General features: G+C 38.8%; 1 protein-coding gene and 1 long non-coding RNA gene across 2 annotated transcripts in view; one reads left to right on the forward strand and one right to left on the reverse strand.

The window, feature by feature from the left end:
- The window catches only part of cerkl (CERK like autophagy regulator), a 70,441-nt gene that overhangs the window by 22,973 nt on the left and 28,700 nt on the right, over positions 1-18,768 (reverse strand). The window contains exons 3-5 of the mRNA XM_039683440.2: positions 15,781-15,912; positions 10,806-10,869; positions 2,167-2,309 (exon numbers count right to left, since the gene is read on the reverse strand). Coding sequence (XP_039539374.2) covers positions 2,167-2,309; positions 10,806-10,869; positions 15,781-15,912 — 339 coding nt within the window. The remainder of the gene's footprint in view (positions 1-2,166; positions 2,310-10,805; positions 10,870-15,780; positions 15,913-18,768) is intronic.
- Positions 2,248-18,768, forward strand: part of LOC120487199 (uncharacterized) — a 28,423-nt gene continuing 11,902 nt past the window's right edge. The window contains exons 1-3 of the long non-coding RNA XR_005624398.2: positions 2,248-2,335; positions 3,090-3,204; positions 6,011-6,047. This is a non-coding gene — a long non-coding RNA (uncharacterized LOC120487199). The remainder of the gene's footprint in view (positions 2,336-3,089; positions 3,205-6,010; positions 6,048-18,768) is intronic.

Consider the following 18,768-nt stretch of genomic DNA (forward strand, 5'->3'; position numbering starts at 1 on the left):
ACAGTTATTGAGCACAAAGTTAATGTGTGAGCGGCAAATGAAATATTTTTGCACAAAATGAATGGTCTCCACCCAGGGTACTATGCAGGAATTTCTAAATAGCCTACTGAGGTAACGAAAGTGATCTTGCTAGGAATCACTTAGTTAGGATCCCTCACTTAGGAATTTTTGATGTTCTTGATCTACACATGTGCATTTTAAGGTGTTTTAAGGCCCCACAATTGGATAACTAGATTTAGTAGAAGCATGTCAGTCAGTGGCATACATTTTTTTTTTTTTTGTCAAAATGTCACGAAACACAATCACATATTCCAATCAGGAATGGCCTTAAAAGAGAAATGTTTCAATAATTAGGCCTATTCTGCACACAAATAAAGCCCATAAGCCTATAAATACAATGATAATGGCATTATGTTTAATAGGTGCGTGCGTTGTTAATTTGAGCTACTGTAATTAGCTAAAAAAAAACATACAGTATATGTTAAATATATGAATCCATAATGTTAATCTCATGGGCACAGTATGTTTCTATTGACCTGCTTTTTCCTTTTTTAAAGTTGAGCTTGATTAATACTTTTGCAAACTGATTGTTTCAGTCGTTTTTTAAAACTTTTATCTAAAACAGCTGTTTAGTTTATGTTAATTAAGGCCTACATCTTATCTCGCACTTTATGACCGTTGACTGAAACGTCGTGCGGGGAACTTTGAGTTCACTCCGACTCAAACATTTTGACATTGACGAGCTATCGTTGTTAGTCTGCTGAAGCACCTCAGACGAGAAGGTCAGTATCATCGCGATGTGCATCCTTGCAACCTCAGTTGTGGGTACGGCCCTGTCACTATGCACTTTTATTTTGATAATGATCAGACTTCTAATGTCAAATCTACAGTAGCAGTGCTAGAACTGACTATTGTGCGCGCACGCGAGACGCCGGCGCGCAATTACATGGGAATTTTTCCTCAGCAGTGGAAACAGGAATACTCTTATTAATGGTCATAGATAAGACAAGAGTGCATCATCCGAAACGGTAAAGTGTCCATTTTTTATTTGTGTATAGGCTACATTATAAATGACTACAAAATGTCATGCCTTTTAAAAATACAGAAAAGAACCGGATGCGGGTTCATGCCGTCTCTCTGTCTCCTTTCTGGCGCACGTCCCGCAAAATCAACAGCAGCGAATCTACTTGACGCAAAGACATAGATTATCTATCTATAGAAAAAGTGTCTACTTTGTATTGTTTTATGTTAAATGCTTTATATAAGTTACTTAGGAATAAACAGCATGTTTTCAGATGATAAAGAAAACATGACTCATAGCATGGAAAAAAACGTTAGGTTGTAAATTATTTCGCGGACCCCCTGGCTTTAGCTCGCGGACCCCCAGGGGTCCGCGGACCCCACTTTGAGAACCACTGATTTAAACGATACCCAATTGGCACTAAGGGGCCTAAAGTGTGCCAAGAAAACATCCCCCAACACCATTACACCACCACCACCAGCCTGCACAGTGGTAACAAGGCATGATGGATCCATGTTCTCATTTTGTTTACGCCAAATTCTGACTCCATTTGATTGTCTCAACAGAAATCGAGACTCATCAGACCAGGAAACATTTTTCCAGTCTTCAACTGTCCAATGATGTCATCACAAATATAACTCTTCCACCGCTCCCTTCAAACCACCTGGCTCCATTCTAGTATGTAACACCCACTTTCCACATTTATTTCCATACACATATAGCTTGGAAGCAATTTCACTTGCATAATCTGATGTACTTCTGCAGTGTGAAACAAGATACGCAACAAGAATAACCATTGGTAATTTCATTTATTGTTTTGTGGAAGGTGGGTGTTGCATCCTAGAATGGGCCCAGGTGGTTTGAGGGAGGGGTTAAAGAGTTATTGTTTGTAACATCGCCCGGAATAACCAGAATTATGTTGATATAAGTTAACAATAATGTGCACGGGATGAATTGTGCACAGTAAGACCAGAAACGTCTATAATAGTAAATTGGGTCAAGTAAATTGGGTCAATTTTGAATTCATGTTGACTCAGCGAGGACTGAACGCTCATTCGCATTCACCCTCCTGAGAGGAGCTGGACATTTTGGGCTGTACTGGGGACAGCTGCAGGAGAAAGAGATACACCACCCCTGATCCTCACCTGCTGGTATTATGCCGAGAGGAAGTGCTGCTTGGACAGGCGTGAAGATGGAATCTGTGTCCCTCCCAGCGTCCATCTGGGCTCGGAGAAGCAACCCGTGGGCCACCTCAGCCACAGAGCCATCTCCCCCAACACATACCACACTAGAGAGAAAGCAAACGGATGGGCGGTGAGTCACGTGACCCAAAGTCATGGCCAAGGGCTGGCTAACACACATGTAACAAATCAATTAGGGCTGTTGTTCGCTCATGTGGATAAATGTAAATCCATATGGAAGAGTATTTGGTTAAATATACAGATTACACATGGCATAGTTATTCCTTAAATATGATTAAAAATTCCTACTAAGTCTTTATTAGAGGAATCCATTTCAATTAATGGAGATCATAATTCCCATTACGTCGTATTGAACAATAGATTAAACCATGGAAGCGTCGAGAGGGTGGTATGTATTCTAATTGGGAAATGCCCTTTTTTTCAAGAATAGAGGAAAATCTGTCAGATCGCAGCAGCGAAATAAATCATTAAAAATGGCTGAGCCCACTAATCTGCTTTAAGCACATTACTAATAAATGAACACAGCCTAGTAAAGCTGATTACATTTAATTCAGAAATGCCCTTTAGCAATACTGTACAATCTCACAAATAGATTTGTTTAGCAGACACGGCCTGCACTAATAGGCAAGTAGTCATGCCACTCACAAAATGAGTTCTGTGACCTTGCAGTCGCAGGTGTTTGGGATAAATCTGCCTGCAATGTTTTGATCCGCCATGTATGTTAAGCCTCGAAGGACGCTGCGAATCTACCAAATCAGCAGAGTAAATATTAAGCGATACATCAAAGCTCACCTATTCACCTGTGGGTTGTTTTATGAAGGAGTGGGTGGGACTAACCGTGTTTTAACATTTGATGCTTTTCACAGGTGTCAGAGACTGTGCCTTATCTTCATCTGTAGAGGTTAAAGCTTCAACGGAGAGGCCTCACCAAACACACAGTGTGCCGAGACAATGCGGAGCTTTATGGGAATGACGGATGAGGTAGAGATGAGCAAGCCCCATTCCACATTAACCAGGGTTCAGTGCTGAAGTTAACATGTTGCATGTAGGGCAGTCAACTGATGAAAAATGCTAACCAGATTAATAGCATGATATGCCGATTATTTAAATAAAAATGAATGGGATGTCAATATTTAAAGGAAGCCCCCAAATTAAGATAATTCAAATACATTATTGCATTAAAAATGTAATAAATTGGCTTTAAATGGTATATATCCATATCATTGAACATAAGCTCATGTTTACTCATGTCAACTTGTGTCTGTTCAAGGCAGACTTTGCATTGAGTCTGACATTCTTTGAATTATATACAGATGTCCTCTGCGTTTAGTTTTGTCACTTGCTAGTTAACTAGTTACTTAGTTGTTTAGACTTGCATTTTTGACTTGTGAAAGTGAAAAATTCGTAACACTTTATTTTAAGGTGTCATTGTTAAAGTGTAATTATACACTTAAGCACTGAGTAATATTTACAAATAATATGTACTAACTATATATATTGTTAGGGTAGGATTAGGATTTGGTTGAGGGTTAGTTGCGTGTAATTATGCATAATTTACTGTTATTATATTGTAAGTACATGCAACAAGGACACTGTAAGATAAAGTGTTGCCAACAATTCTTATGCAATTCTATATGCTATGTACTTACAGGTCAGAGGGCATGATTAATTAAATGTGCAATAAATGCTTTAATAAATGTGGTGTTTTTTTTTTTTTTTTTTGACGATAGCACTAAATTTAAGTTGACAGTAATGTAAATGTTTTTTTTTTTAAGTAACAAATTTAATTTATTTTATTTTTTTACTGATAAATAACATCTGAAAACTTATTCTCCATGTTGGGAAACTAATGCTGCGTTCCTCTGGAAGAGTATTGGTGCGTTCTATTATAGCCAACGAACCGACTCGGACCTCGGATTTGACGTCACGTCCACACTTCAAGCTTTCTATTTGTTTTGCGCGTCCGAGTCGGAGAAAAAAATGGACGCCAGGCCTCCCGGAAAGCTGTTATAATGGTAGCACTGGCCGAGTACCAGGCACTTACATTAAAAAAAATTATTATGACTACACCTTATTAAAACGCAGCCATTTGAACTTGCAAATGTTCACTTTATTAATGTTTTTCATGTTAATCTTCTGTTAGCAACGTCAGTAATTGCACTCACAACAACCGATTCCAGGGGACGCAGTAATACGAGTGATTATAACCGGCATTTAAAATACCAAAGCGGTTCAAAAACAATGAAAACAATTCATTCTTACAAGTCACAGGGCGCAGCCATCTTGAATTCCGAAACGGAATTCTTGCTCGGTGTCCTCACGGTTGTCCGACGTCCGAGAGGAGAAATCCGAGGAAAGGGGGCGTGTTGCTAGGCAACGTCTGTCGTCCGATTCGGATCTCCGAGACGGATGAATAATAGAATGCACCATATAATGGTATGCGGGAAATGGCAGCGCCCTATACGGCAGCGGCAACTCCAGCTCCCAGTAACGATGTGCATTCTATGTCTTGGACTACGAAATTCGAACTTTTAAAAATGATCTTTCCGGGATTATGTTTGTTCTGGAACACAAAGCACTCGACGAGCTAGGCATTTTATGATGTGACACTCCGAGTTAAGCTCACATGGGTTGGAAAGCTAAGGACACACAACTTATGTTGTGCTTGCTCCCCCAGTCACAACTTCAACTGGGAACTAGCAAATATCCATTTCTGAGGACAAATGGAACGCATCGTAAATGACTATTGTAGGAGTTATTGTATTATCACAGTTAGAGGTTATGGTTATCAGATGTACAGAGCCCACAAATGCTCAATTTATGGTTAAAAAAAAATGTGACATTAGGGTGTGTGAGATATTATTGTTTCGCATAACATATTTCAAGTTTTTGTTGATTAAACCAATCTCCTTCATTGAATTAACTAATTTCAATGAACTTAAATTAAGCCAACTAGGATACTTATGTTTTTAAGTTAAACCAACAATATTTGTTTACAGTGTATATCAGATAAGCAAACCATGTTAGAGGAAAAGTAGACTTTCCTATGTAAAAAAAATTCCTGCAATCCAAGAATAGCTCTTCAACTCTGAAGGAGCTGACAGTGAGAAAAAAGTAACGCACTACTTCCATAATGTTCCCTAGTGTGTCACGTCAGTCTGTTTGTGTGGCACTTATCTCACTTCCCATCTATCAGGAGTCAATGTGGTGGCAGTAAAAATTGCACAAATAAGGTCTTTCCATTCAGGGTGCTGATAATTAACATAAATGTGTGAGGGGAATAATTGCATTCATCGCTGATGTGCCATCACTTTAACGTCTATTGTGTGTGGCACACTGCGTGACTTCATGTGAGACGTAACTGAAATAGCACCGTTCCATTTAAACCGGGAAGCATCAGTTGCTGAAGCAATTAATGAGTGATGATCTAATAATGAAAAAAAACGTGTGATTAGTATTACCTTTGCAGAATTAATTCCTCAGAAGTTAATTAATCGAGTTCAGAGGAATGAGGACAGGGGACTGAGTTTAGAGTGCTATAACACGTTTCATTGACAGGAAAAAAGAAGAATGTGGAATTAGGCAAGTCTCTTTTCTTTTGCTTTCGCTGAGGTGTTAAAGATCTGATAAATTTCTAATAAAACACCCTATGTTGTTCAGCATTGCTATAGCATTATTATTACCACATTATAAAATACATTTAGTGTGTTTTTTCCTCCATAAAATAAGTTTTGTTCCACTTTTTATTTTTGGTCCATACATTAACAACTTTTTTTGTGTTCTACAGGAGAAAGAAAGTCATAATGGTTTGGAGCAACATGACCGTGAGTAAATGACATTTTTAACTGTCTCTGTGAAGACCAGACTCTATTGTGCGATTGAAACTCATGAGGCTGTAACAATAGTAAATTCCCTGCTTGAAGATTATCCTGTTTAGCCAACAACAGAAAGAGTGATCTTTTTTTTTTTTCTCCGCCGGGTTAAGTAGCTTATATATCCTCAGTGATTTGTCATGCCGACAGAAAATTATATTTCAACAAAATCATCAGAGCATCATTTCTATAATCCTCGAAAAAGAATAAGCTTTGTGAAATTGGAATACACAGACAGACCATGACTGATGCCGAAATTCCACGCAGATATTATCCTCAGCGTTAAGTCTCGAGTCTTACTGCTGCGCTGTACAAGAGCAAGACAGATCTATTATCTATAATGAAATCTATTACCATAATTGCAAAGATATGATGTATGATGCCACATGGTCTTTTATACCAGTGTTGAGGAGTAACTTGTTGAGGAGAACAATGCTACTAACTTAAAGGTGATGTATAAGCAATTACACACTTCAACTTTGAATGCCTCTTTAGTATTACAGAGTTTTATAGTGTACACTCACCTAAAGGATTATAAGTAACACCATAATAAGACAGTGTTTGACCCCCTTGCGCCTTCAGAACTGCCTTAATTCTATGTGGCATTGATTCAACAAGGTGCTGAAAGCATTCTTTAGAAATGTTGGCCCATATTGATAGGATAGGATCTTGCAGTTGATGGAGATTTGTGGGATGCACATCCAGGGCACGAAGCTCCCGTTCCACCACATCCCAAAGATGATCTATTGGGTTGAGATCTGGTGACTGTGGGGGCCGTTTTAGTACAGTGAACTCATTGTCATGTTCAAGAAACCAAATTGAAATGATTCAAGCTTTGTGACATGGTGGATTATCCTGCTGGAAGTAGCCATCAGAGGATGGGTACATGGTGGCCATAAAGGGATGGACATGGTCAGAAACAATGCTCAGGTAGGCCGAGGCATTTAAACAATGCCCAATTGGTACTTAGAGGCCTAAATTGTGCCATGAAAACATCCCCCACACCATTACACCACCAGCACCAGCCTGCACAGTGGTAACAAGGCATGATGGATCCATGTTCTCATTCTGTTTATGCCAAATTCTGACTCTACCATCTGAATGTTTCAACAGAAATCGACCAGGCAACATTTTTCCAGTCTTCAACTGTCCAATTTTGGTGAGCTCTTGCAAAGTGTAGCCTCTTTTTCGTATAGTGGAGATAAGTGGTACCCGGTGGGGTCTTGGGACCCTTATGTAGGGTCTTCAGTTTAGAGTTCAGGAGATTGTCTTGACCAGGACCACACCCCTAAACGCATTGAAGCAACTGCCATGTGATTGGTTGATTAGATAATTGCATTAATGAGAAATTGAACAGGTGTTCCTAATAATCCTTTAGGTAAGTGTATATTTGATAGCATTATAAGATTGATGCCAACACATTGATAACCTCATTGCTCTGTGATTAAATCATTAAATGATTAAATTCTGTGATTTTTTTTTTTTAGAACAATTAATCTGATTTATTTAAAATATACACTACCATTTAAAAGTTTGGGGTCAGTAATTTATAATAAATTCATACTTTTATTCAATAAGGATGCATTCAATTAATCAAAAGTGACTGTAAAGACATTTATAATGTTAAATTACTGGAGTATTATGCTGAAAATTCTGCTTTGTCATCACATAAATAAATGACATTTTAAAATATTTTAAATTTGAAAACAGTTATGTTAGGTTGTAACAATATTTCACAATATTACTTTTTCATTATCAAATAGTGCAGCTATATATCTACAGTATGTGGTAATATTTATTTGTTTGACACCATGTCGTAAGTACCGCAACTATTCTGAACTGCGATAAGCCTTCACGTGCTTGCAGAACTTGGAATTCCAACGTGTAAACTTGTAATTTTCTGAGAGCAATCACTTGTACCACATGGCCAATGCATCACCTCACCACTACAGATTTTAAGTGTGTTGTCACTTGTAGTTCGGTTCTCTTTGTTCTTTTGGCCCACACCAACAAATGAAAATGATACATTTAGTCCTGCTTCGCTTAGCATGCTGTGCAAAATGCGTGTATATTATGTAGCTGAGACTCGTGAAGAGCTTATAAAATGTGTGAAGTAGTCAAAACAGCGGCAGGAATCCCTCCGTCACACACACAAACACAGATCTGCTGCGAGGAGACGCGGATCTGATGTCTCTACCGAACTGTGATGGGTAACATCACGACTATGACGAGAAAAAAAACAGTTATGCTTGAGCATTCTGTCCTTTTTAGGGTCGCATCTTGTGACATAAGGACATGTTTTTGGTTGGTTCACATGTCTTTGGTCCACGTTGCGTACATATTTCAGTCGAACCGCACCAGGGTTCGTCTGAAAGAATCTTTTCAGGGGGTCTCGGTCCACTGGTTTGGTGCCCACCAGGGTTCAGATGGCAGCGTTCACACTTCAATCAAATGAACCGTTTTAACAGAGCGTTTGTTTTAATCGAACCAAACCTGCTAAGTGCGAACAGGTGTGTTCAAGCGCGCTGTGTAGACCGATCAAAGCAAGACTGATCAACGCAAGAGCCATTCCAGCTCTGTATTGCTCCATTTTTTTTCGTTGCTCTCAGTCCTGCGCTCATCATATCATCAGTGAATATATCGTGATACTGCCCAGCCCTCAGCCTCACAGTGGACTTTCACACTTCGAAACCGTCCTATCAGACCCAGTCCCGAACCCTGGTTTTATGCCAATGAAGATTTTAAGTTCCACTACGACCTCTTACAGTGTCTGATCTCTTTATTTCTGGATTCACAAGAACCCGGGCCACCAAGCCCTCTCACCACCTTCATACACCACAGATTAATCACCATTCAACATGAGTGTGTTCTTCGCTCGGTGCTTGCCCTTGTCCTTTTGTCACTGCCGTGAACCTGCACGCTGTGTTTTTAATCAAAGACCACTGTGCCAGACCCAGCACGTCCCCTCCCACCGAGCCCAGAGGATGCAGCGGAACAGTAGGGCGGCAGTAACGGATGAGCGCTAAGCCGGGGCCGGAGATATTTAAGAGGAGCTAATTGTGAGAAGTACTGGAGCACGTGGAGAGAGACCGTACGATGTGGTGTGAGCGATGCCCCGCACCCGCGGTCGGCTGGATGGCGGTGCTTCATCACTGCTTCCAGAACAGGTAATTAAGGAGCCACCTGCCGAGCCGCACCAGAGAGACCTGCTCTACCGGAGAGCTCCGCACTGGGCCCCGCGGCACACACCTCCAATCAAAGTATATCACTCATTTTGTAAAAGTCCACCTATGCCTTTCTCTCTCTCTCCTCCCTCTGTCCCAAACACTACTTTATTTATTATGACTAAATGTCATCTCAAGAGAGGCACACATGAGGATGTGAGGGAGAGGCAGGATTACTCTGTCATCTGGCTTTGGATTCCATGCCATCTTCACTCGTGTTATTTTACCTAGTTCACCATTCAAATTATAGTTGTCATCTTTGTTGTTCATTTTTTTCTTGCATTCTTATTTAGGAGAATGTCAGGACTGCTCTATTCCATAAAAAGAGTAATGTTATTCATTGAAAACCTTGCTTAACAGCCATGGTTCACTTTCATTGTTTGTAAAAGAGCAGCATGAATGTTCTACTATAAATGACTGATTTTCTTTTCCACACAATGACCAAAAGTCATAGGCTTCACAGACATCTTTCATCAGCTTTTATCAGCTTCACAAAGTTGATGAAAGAAGTTTCAATTGTGTTGTTTTTATTAGTGTATATTACTTTTGCTTATTTTTTAGTTCAGCACATTTAGCATTTGTTCAGACAGTCAAGTGGTATTTTAGTATCATTGACACTATAATATTATAGTTATTATTAATACACTAGTTATTAAGGTGTGTGTATATATATATATATATATATATATAATGTATATAATTTTCATATTTTTTGTTTTTGTCATTTTTAGTAGTGAATGTTTTTAATGTATTTTTATTTATTTATTTGTTTCAATTTAAGTTATTAGTAAATCAATAAATGAAATTGAAATTAAACTAAATGAACATGAGCAATGTTTCCTTGGTTACATGCTGACATTTTTTTTTAAGTCAAATTAAATATTTTTTTTATTGGTTCAGTTTTGTTAATGTTTCATTTATTTCAAGTAACACATATTACAACAACCCTAAGACAGGCAGAAAATATCTTGCTTTACTGTAATATAATGAAATTGGAACTCATTTAAAGTAAGTAATTTAATTTAAAACATGATATCTATCTATCTATCTATCTATCTATCTATCTATCTATCTATCTATCTATCTATCTATCTATCTATCTATCTATCTATCTATCTATCTATCTATCTATCTATCTATCTATCTGTCTATGTATGCAATTAAAGGTGCAGTAAGTGATTTATGAGAAAAGCTGTTGATATTTGAAATCACCAAAACAAACACACCCCTACCCAGGATCACACCCCTATCTTGATAGATCCGCCCCCAAATTCATGAACACGCTATGCAACGTTTTGGTGCAATGTTTTGGTGCTCGGTCCAACTCATTTTCAACAGGCATTCTTTTAGAAAAACCTCACTGCACCTTTAATGAATTTGGCGTTTAGTAAATCCAGAAAGTTGTACAAACCCACAGCCAAAATGCTTCATAGACTGAATCTTTGCAGAATCTATTTTTTAAGTACAAACCATTAAGTATACATACCCATCATATTCTTGCAAGCTGCAGTCTCTCAGAATGGACAGAGCCTGGCCCTTTCGCTTAGTGACTGCGGAAAAGAAAGAGTTAATTAAAAAAAAAAAAAACAAGAAAAGGAAAGCACTCCAAACTGCCTTTAGTACCCTTTTCCAGGCATTGGCAAATGGCTTGAGCCGAACATATGGTACTGGCTGTAAAGCAGAATTTATACTTGCTGTTTGCATTTTTAATCAAGATTATGAGTTGTGGTAGAAAGAGGCAACCGCTCTTGTATTCAGCTTGACCAAGCTGCGCAAAACAAGATTTTTCCAAGCATTTAATGTCGGGTTTGCTATTTAAATTACAGTACTGTGATGTAACAAGGTAAACAAAAGGGTCAGAAAAAAAGAGGGTTAGATGTGGTCAGCAGAGTTTGTTGGATATAGGCTTGATCCAGTATAATTGTCGATTCAGGTTTGGCGTAGTGTGGCAGAAACCCCTGTCCTGTGTGGCATGTGAAAATGCCACTGAATGTGGGGGAAGAGGGGTGGCATGCCGCAGATGGCATTGTGCACGCCCGTGCCCCACTTAGCATTTTCTGGGGCACCTCCGCCATGGAGCGGGTCCCAGCTGTGACCACCCATCAAAGGGCGCACCGTGGCTGATGTGACACTTGCAGATGGATGTTTATTTTTTTGTTGTTGTTGTTTGAGAATGTGCTTTATGATGCACACAGAGATGCAAGTGTGTCTGCTCATTATGACATAGCTGGCTATCCCTGGTACCAGCTCAACTACAGATGCATGTGGACAATGGGACATGCACACAAAAAATTCATATGATCATCATTTTAAATGTTTTTTTTTTTCTTTTCTTTTTTTCTTTCATGTGTCTTTATGTAGGTAGGATTTTTTTTATTTTTGAAAGAAATCTCTTATCTCTTAAAAATACAATAAAACAGTAATATTTTAAAATAATATTACAATTTAAAATAACTGCTTTCTATTTAAATATATTTTAAGATGTAATTTATTCCTGCGAGGCAAAACTGAATTTTCCGCGACATTCCTCCAGTCTTCAGTGTCACATGATCCTTCAGAAATCACTCTAAATATTGATTTGCTGCTCACGTAACATTTCCTATTATTATCAATGTTGTACACAGTTGTGCTGCTTAATATAATAGAAAACATATGACACATTTTATAGGATTTTTTTGAATTGATAGCTCAAAAGTACAATATTTATTTGAAATAGTTTTTGTTTAATAACAGTGTTGAAACATTTGATCAATTGAATGTCCTTAAAAAATCATTCATTTTAATTTATCCATTCATTTAATTAATTTATTATTATAGTAGTAGTAGTAGTAACATCATCATCATGTTTGGCGTTAATGAACGTGTCGTGCAGTTATCATAAATAAAAATTATTAATTTTCATTTTTAATATCCAATTTTGGAACAAAATCAGATTCAAATGATGTTTTAAATAATTTTTTCCACTGATATAATGTATACTCTACTCCAAATGTACTGCAGAAACAGAAGTATATCATTATTCCAGGCATAGTCATAGACTCAACTAGTTCAATTCTTAGAGCTCACCTGTAGGGGGAGCACTTGCAAATCAAAGTGTAATTAAAGGATCATGTGGCCCTGACCTTGTCAAACAAAACCACAACCCAGGCATATTTTTTTTTATATCTCACAAACTGATTGAAAATTCTAGCCTGAACTGCATGTGCAATATCATTCATTTTAGTTCAAAATTTACCTTGGATTTAACAGTGCTTAAGTATACAGAGCTGCAGTCTAAGCACATCAAATGCTAAATTAGACTCTTACTGTAAATGACCATGTAAAAAAAAAATGGTATTTCCACATACTGTACAAGCTTATCAGTAAATAGCTGTGAATTAAACACTGTAATTACTTCTTGAACATGACATTTCACGACTGCTGCCCGTGCATCTCAGTCTATACAGATAATTCGATCATATATATTCTCAAAGCTCTGCGTTCTGAGCGGCAGAATGAGATATTTAATTTCTATTAGGTAAAATGTTGTTTAATGGCTCCACCTCGAGCTCTCAGCCTCTGCCCTCGGGAGCAAATAATCAGGAAACGGATTCTATTACTGTTCAAATGGCTTCTGGGATCATTCAGGTACCCACATTCATTGCAGCACAGATTGTGGAGTCTCCTTTCTAAAAGCAGGGGGCGCCTGGTGCGTGTCCGGGTGTGTGTGTGTATGTGTGTAGTCCGCGGTTGTGTAGTGCGTATAGTACGGGGTCCTGTGTGTGTGGGAGGAGGTAAAGGGGGGGAGAGGGGGGAGTCCCGCACTGTGTTAGAACAGATGGGTGCAGTCCCTCCCCCTGGGTCAGGTTACTGACGGAGGATACACTTCTCCTGTCATTATGAGTGTGAGATGCATCTAGAACAATCCACAGCAGTGTTGTACAGCTGCTACTTCCAGTATAAGCACACACACACAAACACAACCTCAAGCACACAAATGGATATCGAAAAATTTAGGATTAAAAGAAAAGGAGAGCTTGGTTGTGAACAGCATGTACAATATTTGTGCATAAGCACAAATGCAAATTTGTATGTATTTGGTATGCATTTTATTAGTTCTTGCATTATCTGGAAATGTTTTTGTAGTTGCTCACACTACTGGTACATTAACACAGCAACACATAAAAAAGTAAAATAACTCGAAAAAATTAGCGAGGTGGCGGGCAGTGTTGGGGTAAACGATTCGAATTACAAGTAATACAAGTTACATAATCAGATTCTTTTACTAGTGACTAATTTACAACAAAATATTTGAGTTACTTTTTCAAATACGTAATGCAAGTTTGCTTTCCCATTGACTGACTGACACCTCTTCTGTCCCCATGTTAAAGGTCCCATTCTTCGTGATCCCATGTTTCAAGCTTTAGTTAGTGTGTAATGTTGTTGTTAGAGTATAAATAATATCTGTAAAATTATAAAGCTCAAAGTTCAATGCCAAGCGAGATATTTTATTTAACAGAAGTAGCCTACACCGAACGGCCAGTTTGGACTACATCCCCCTACTTCCTTCTTTAATGACGTCAGTTGAACAGTTTTTTTGACTAACGTCCGCCCACAGAAATGCTCCCTCAACTCCCTCAACTTGCGCACTTCTTATAACTTACTGTGTTTACTCAGCTCTTACGGTGATTTTCTGAAGTAAAACTGACGCTTCATCTTTTGTGTGATGTACAATAAACTTTATTAAACTCATCAATATATGTTTGATTATCATTCGGACCTGGTCCGAAACAGCAGACTTGTAGGCTATTAATAAATAATGGATACATACAATCTGAAGACAAATACGTTATAATAACCGTAATTAAACTTCTAAACTATACCTGTTCCATCTCTATACAGCACTCTGACTCTGTATGCATTATTGTCCGACTCGAAATGAACACCGTTACTGAGAGTTTCTGATATCATCATCATTTCGTGAGATTATTGTCCTGAGAGACTGAGCATGAGCTCATGAAGCTCCGCCCCCTGTGTCGGCAGCAGCAGCTTATTTGCATTTAAAGGGCACACACTAAAACAGCGTTTTTCTGAGCCCCAAAAAATGGCAATTTAAACATGCTGTAAAAAATGATCTGTTGGGTATTTTGAGCTGAAACTTCACATACACATTCTGGGGACATCAGAGACTTATTTTACAACTTGTGAAAGGAGGCATAATACGCCTTTACATTTACCAAAAATAGAACTTTTAGGGGTTTTTTTGTTTTTTGTTTTTTTGTTATTAAAGCCCAGGTGAGAAAAAGTAATGCAAAAGTAACAACCCATTACTTTCCATAAAAAGTAACTAATGCAATTAGTTACATTTTTACTTTTAGTTAAGCAATATTGGAAGAATTACTTTTAAAATTAACTTTCCCCAACACTGGTGGCGGTTTAGTGTAAATTTGTATGATATGACTTGAACAGAAACATTTTATTTTTAGAAAGAACGTAAGCATGAAGGTCCGCCCCTAAGTGAGGAATAAGCAGATTGTACAAAAACGTACGAATGAGATTATATGAATTAATACAAATTAAGGACCATTCACACCGTAAAATAGTCAAAAATTGCCATGAGAGTGTGTGGATTAACTGCATATTTGCTCATGCAAAGTTCGACACCGTGATGTTAGGATGCTATTACTGCATTGATATATATCGTTGGATAGGTTCTTATAGATCTATGTGGTTGCAGGGTGAAAATCCAAATCTAAAAGCATTTTTGTCCAATTTTCGAATGAATATATCTAAAATACCTTGAAACAAGATACATTTAAAAGCCACAAATTAAAAAAAAAACGTTTTCAGAGCATGTGTTTTATTGATTTTGATTTTTTTCACCCAACTTATTTCAGGTATAAACTATTTTTTAAAAATGCATTTAAATATAGTAAGAAAACTATATTCATAAAAAATAATGATTTATTCATATAGTGTTGCTTCTCAAGTAAATGAAAGTTTTGTTTCAAGGATTTTTAGAGTAAACAAAAATTGTCAGTATAGGATATTCTAATAAATATTAGTCAAATGTAATATTTTTTTCCCCCACTAAATGTTGATTTTTAGTGTAGTGCATGAGAGTTGGCAATTAAAATGGTAAACAACACTAATTTCGCTTTTAAGAGTGTATTCAAATGATGCATTAACATAGGGACCTTGACATTCCTCACCCTAAAATATTGATTTCCTATGATCCACTGCCAATGCCTAATGGCGCAAAGCACCAGCTTGTTAGCATATAGGGAATTGTCGAGCACTGAGTGATGAATCCTATGAGCGAACACACCCTGAGGGCAGACGCTAATGCACTTCGACCTCGAGTGAGGCCTGAGGGGGCGGGGATCACCTGTGCGTGAAGACTTTAAGCTGAACCTGAGAGGAAAAGCCACCCATGTAACCCACGTTTGCTATCCCACACAGTGCAGATGTGGGAGACTTACCGGTGACGTTGGTTTCTATGTCAGCGAGCTTGAAGAGCGGGGCCACTTTGTCCAGGTAGATCTGGTACGCCTCTTTCTTGTGGCTGATGGGGTTCACAAAGACTTTGAGAGATTTAGGGCGGTTCTTGAAACCTGCAAGAGCAAAAGAAACAAAGAGCGGGAAGATTCATCAATCCCCTTGTGTCATGAATCCCATGGGCATTCTTTTAAGTGCTTGAAACTCATCCAGTTTAGAGAAGTGCACATCTGCTAATGTGAGCCAAAGCCCCTGTCCTTCATAATAATGATTTCTTGCCGTGAGTTCAGCTTTTCTCTGCCACCCTTGCTGCAGAATGGCTCTCACACAGCGTGAGTTCAGTCTTCAAAAATTGAAAAGGTCAGATCAGTGTCTGTTGTTTACAGTGTCTGAATATCTGCCAAGAATGAGGAGAAGGCTTGAATAAATACACCATGCAGACTTTGTTGCTTAAGAAACATTGTCTTATTAATATCAATGTTGAAAATAGTTATACTGCTTTATATTTTTAGGAAAACTGTGAAACTTTTTTTCAGGATTCTTTGATGAATAGAAAGTTCAAAAGAACAGCATGCACTCTAAAAATACTGGGTTGTTTTAACTCAATTGTGGGAAAACCCAACAATTGGGTTACATTTTTAAATTCAATTTTTAACCCAATGTTTGAATTCGTCCATATTTGACCCAAAATTGGGTTGAAACAACCCAGCATTTTTTAGAGTGTGTATTTGAAATAGAATCGTTTGTAAGCGTATGTCTTCCCTTCACTTTTTACTAATTTAATCCATCCTTACTGAATATAAGTAATCATTTATTTAAAAAAAAAAATCAAACTGGCCCCAAACTAGCGAATATATTTAAAGTATTGTATCATTGGTATCAAATCTCTCCTCCCCATCACTCTTTCTAACCGTCTCTATATGTCCTTCTTTGCGGTATTGAGTAACAATGGATCATAATTAGCAGAAATTAGGGAGCTGCTTGCTCTTCTTGACTTCCTGGAGTGCCTGAGATCGATGGAAGCTGAGGTGAAGCTCAACACTCTCTCTCCTCGCTCCACCATCTCCCTCATTACTCTAATCCGGCCCCTGAAGCTCTCGACCCTCGACCTGCTAACAAGCCGCTACCCTCGGCTTGCCCTCCGCCGTACCCCCTGCTGACATCACAGCGCAAGAGTTCCAGGGGGTGCCCAAGGTCACAGTTCAAATAGACACAAAACCTGCGCGCAAGTAGATGCAGGAAGTGAGGTGGGGAGGCTGGGGGGATTTGGGATCTTGAAAGAAGATCGCGAGTCTCGCTCAGCGTGGGGATGCTGATCCAATCTCCCACTACGTGGCTCTTGGGGGCCGCAGTGCCGGGACGCTGGGGTCCTTGCGGGGAGCAGGTGCAGGGGGGCGGCACCAGCACTGCTGTTATAGCTGTGAATGGGGCTCAGGAGGCTCAGCAACACTCATCCTCACCGAGGGGGCTTCAGGCCCACCGCACGACACATGAAAGCAGCGTTGTGAGGCTACGCTCATCTATTGCATCAGATTTAGTGTGCATATTTGCGTCACTGCACTACGCTCAAAATACGCACAAAAAATGCAAGAGCATCTCCTTTTGGTTTCTGGTTTGCCCAAAATACCCTAGCATTGTTCCAAAACCATGTGTGCTACCAATACAGACAGCCTTATATCATAGTTGTGAGGAAATAGCTGTACTAAAAGGTAGGTAGCATAACTATACTGCTTTCTATGATGCAAAATTCATACCTCATATAATGTACTGTATACTTGTCACGATTCCTGTCTTGTGTTTTCCTTGGCTTGTGTGGACTTTAGTTATTTCCTGTTTCTGTGCCATGTTTTGTAGTCCTTTGTAGTTTTTCTTGTTTATAAGTTTCCCCAGGTGTTCTGGTTTACCACGCCCCCTTGTTCCCTCGTTTAGCTTGTTTATCTGTGTATTTAAACCCCTGTGTTTCAGTTGTTGGGTGTCGGTCGATGTTTCACTGTAGCGTTGTTTCTAGTTCTGAGTCTAGTTCTGAGTCTAGTTCTGAGTCTAGTTCTGAGTTCTTGTTTCTGAGTTTTGTTCTGAGTTACTGTTTGTAAGTTTCTTTGGTTTCTGTGGATTTCCCTTTTGTTTGTCTATTATCTTTATTAAACCATTGTGATTTGGATTCCTGTCTGTCTGTCTGTCTGTCTGTCTGTCTGTCTGCCTGCCTGCCTGCCTGCCTGCCTGCCTGACTGTCTATCTATCTGTCTGACTGTCTGTCTGTCTGTCTGTCTGTCTGTCTGTCTATCATCCATCCATCCATCCGTCCGTCTCTCTTTCATTTGGATTCCTCCTTGCAATTCCTCCTCGTTACAATACTAGAGACGGCAATACCAAAATGCACTGCAACAAGCTCAGTAAAAAGATATCTAACAAAAAAAGCAAGAAAAAATGTTTACCATAGATGCATATACAGTAGTCCACATTTGAAGTGGGTCAAAAAAGTCCATCAAAGTTGTCCTTTAAGACAAGAAACGTTTTGATCCACTTCAAATGTTGACTACTAGCCTATATTTATTACTACATCCAATTTATTAGAGTTTGTCATTAGTTTATTTTTACAGTGTTAGTTCAGCAATATGCTAATGCCAAAAATTGTTCCAAAAAGGCTACTTGGATGTCTTATGTCTTAGAAGGTAGCTGCTTATGCTCCTATTCAGAGAGACAGCTCACCAGGTTTTGGAACAAAGCCCTCATCTCTCATTAAATCAATACCCTGAAATGTGAAACTATGTTTCTGTTGTTTAAATGATCATATCTGAGCTGTTGTTCTGGATAAATCTAAACACCACAGAGGGGAGACTGAGGACGTAGCCTGCTGCTTGCATGCACGATACCGTGTTACTATGGCACATAATCCTATGTTTGTGTGAGCGATGCACTGTGGCTCCCAGGAGCTCACTGAAAGACAATCCAGACGAAGGGGCCACACTCAGGTT

This window comes from Pimephales promelas, chromosome 7, assembly GCF_988280905.1.
Source record: "Pimephales promelas chromosome 7, fPimPro1.hap1.1, whole genome shotgun sequence".
In the NCBI taxonomy this organism is placed as follows: domain Eukaryota; kingdom Metazoa; phylum Chordata; class Actinopteri; order Cypriniformes; family Leuciscidae; genus Pimephales; species Pimephales promelas.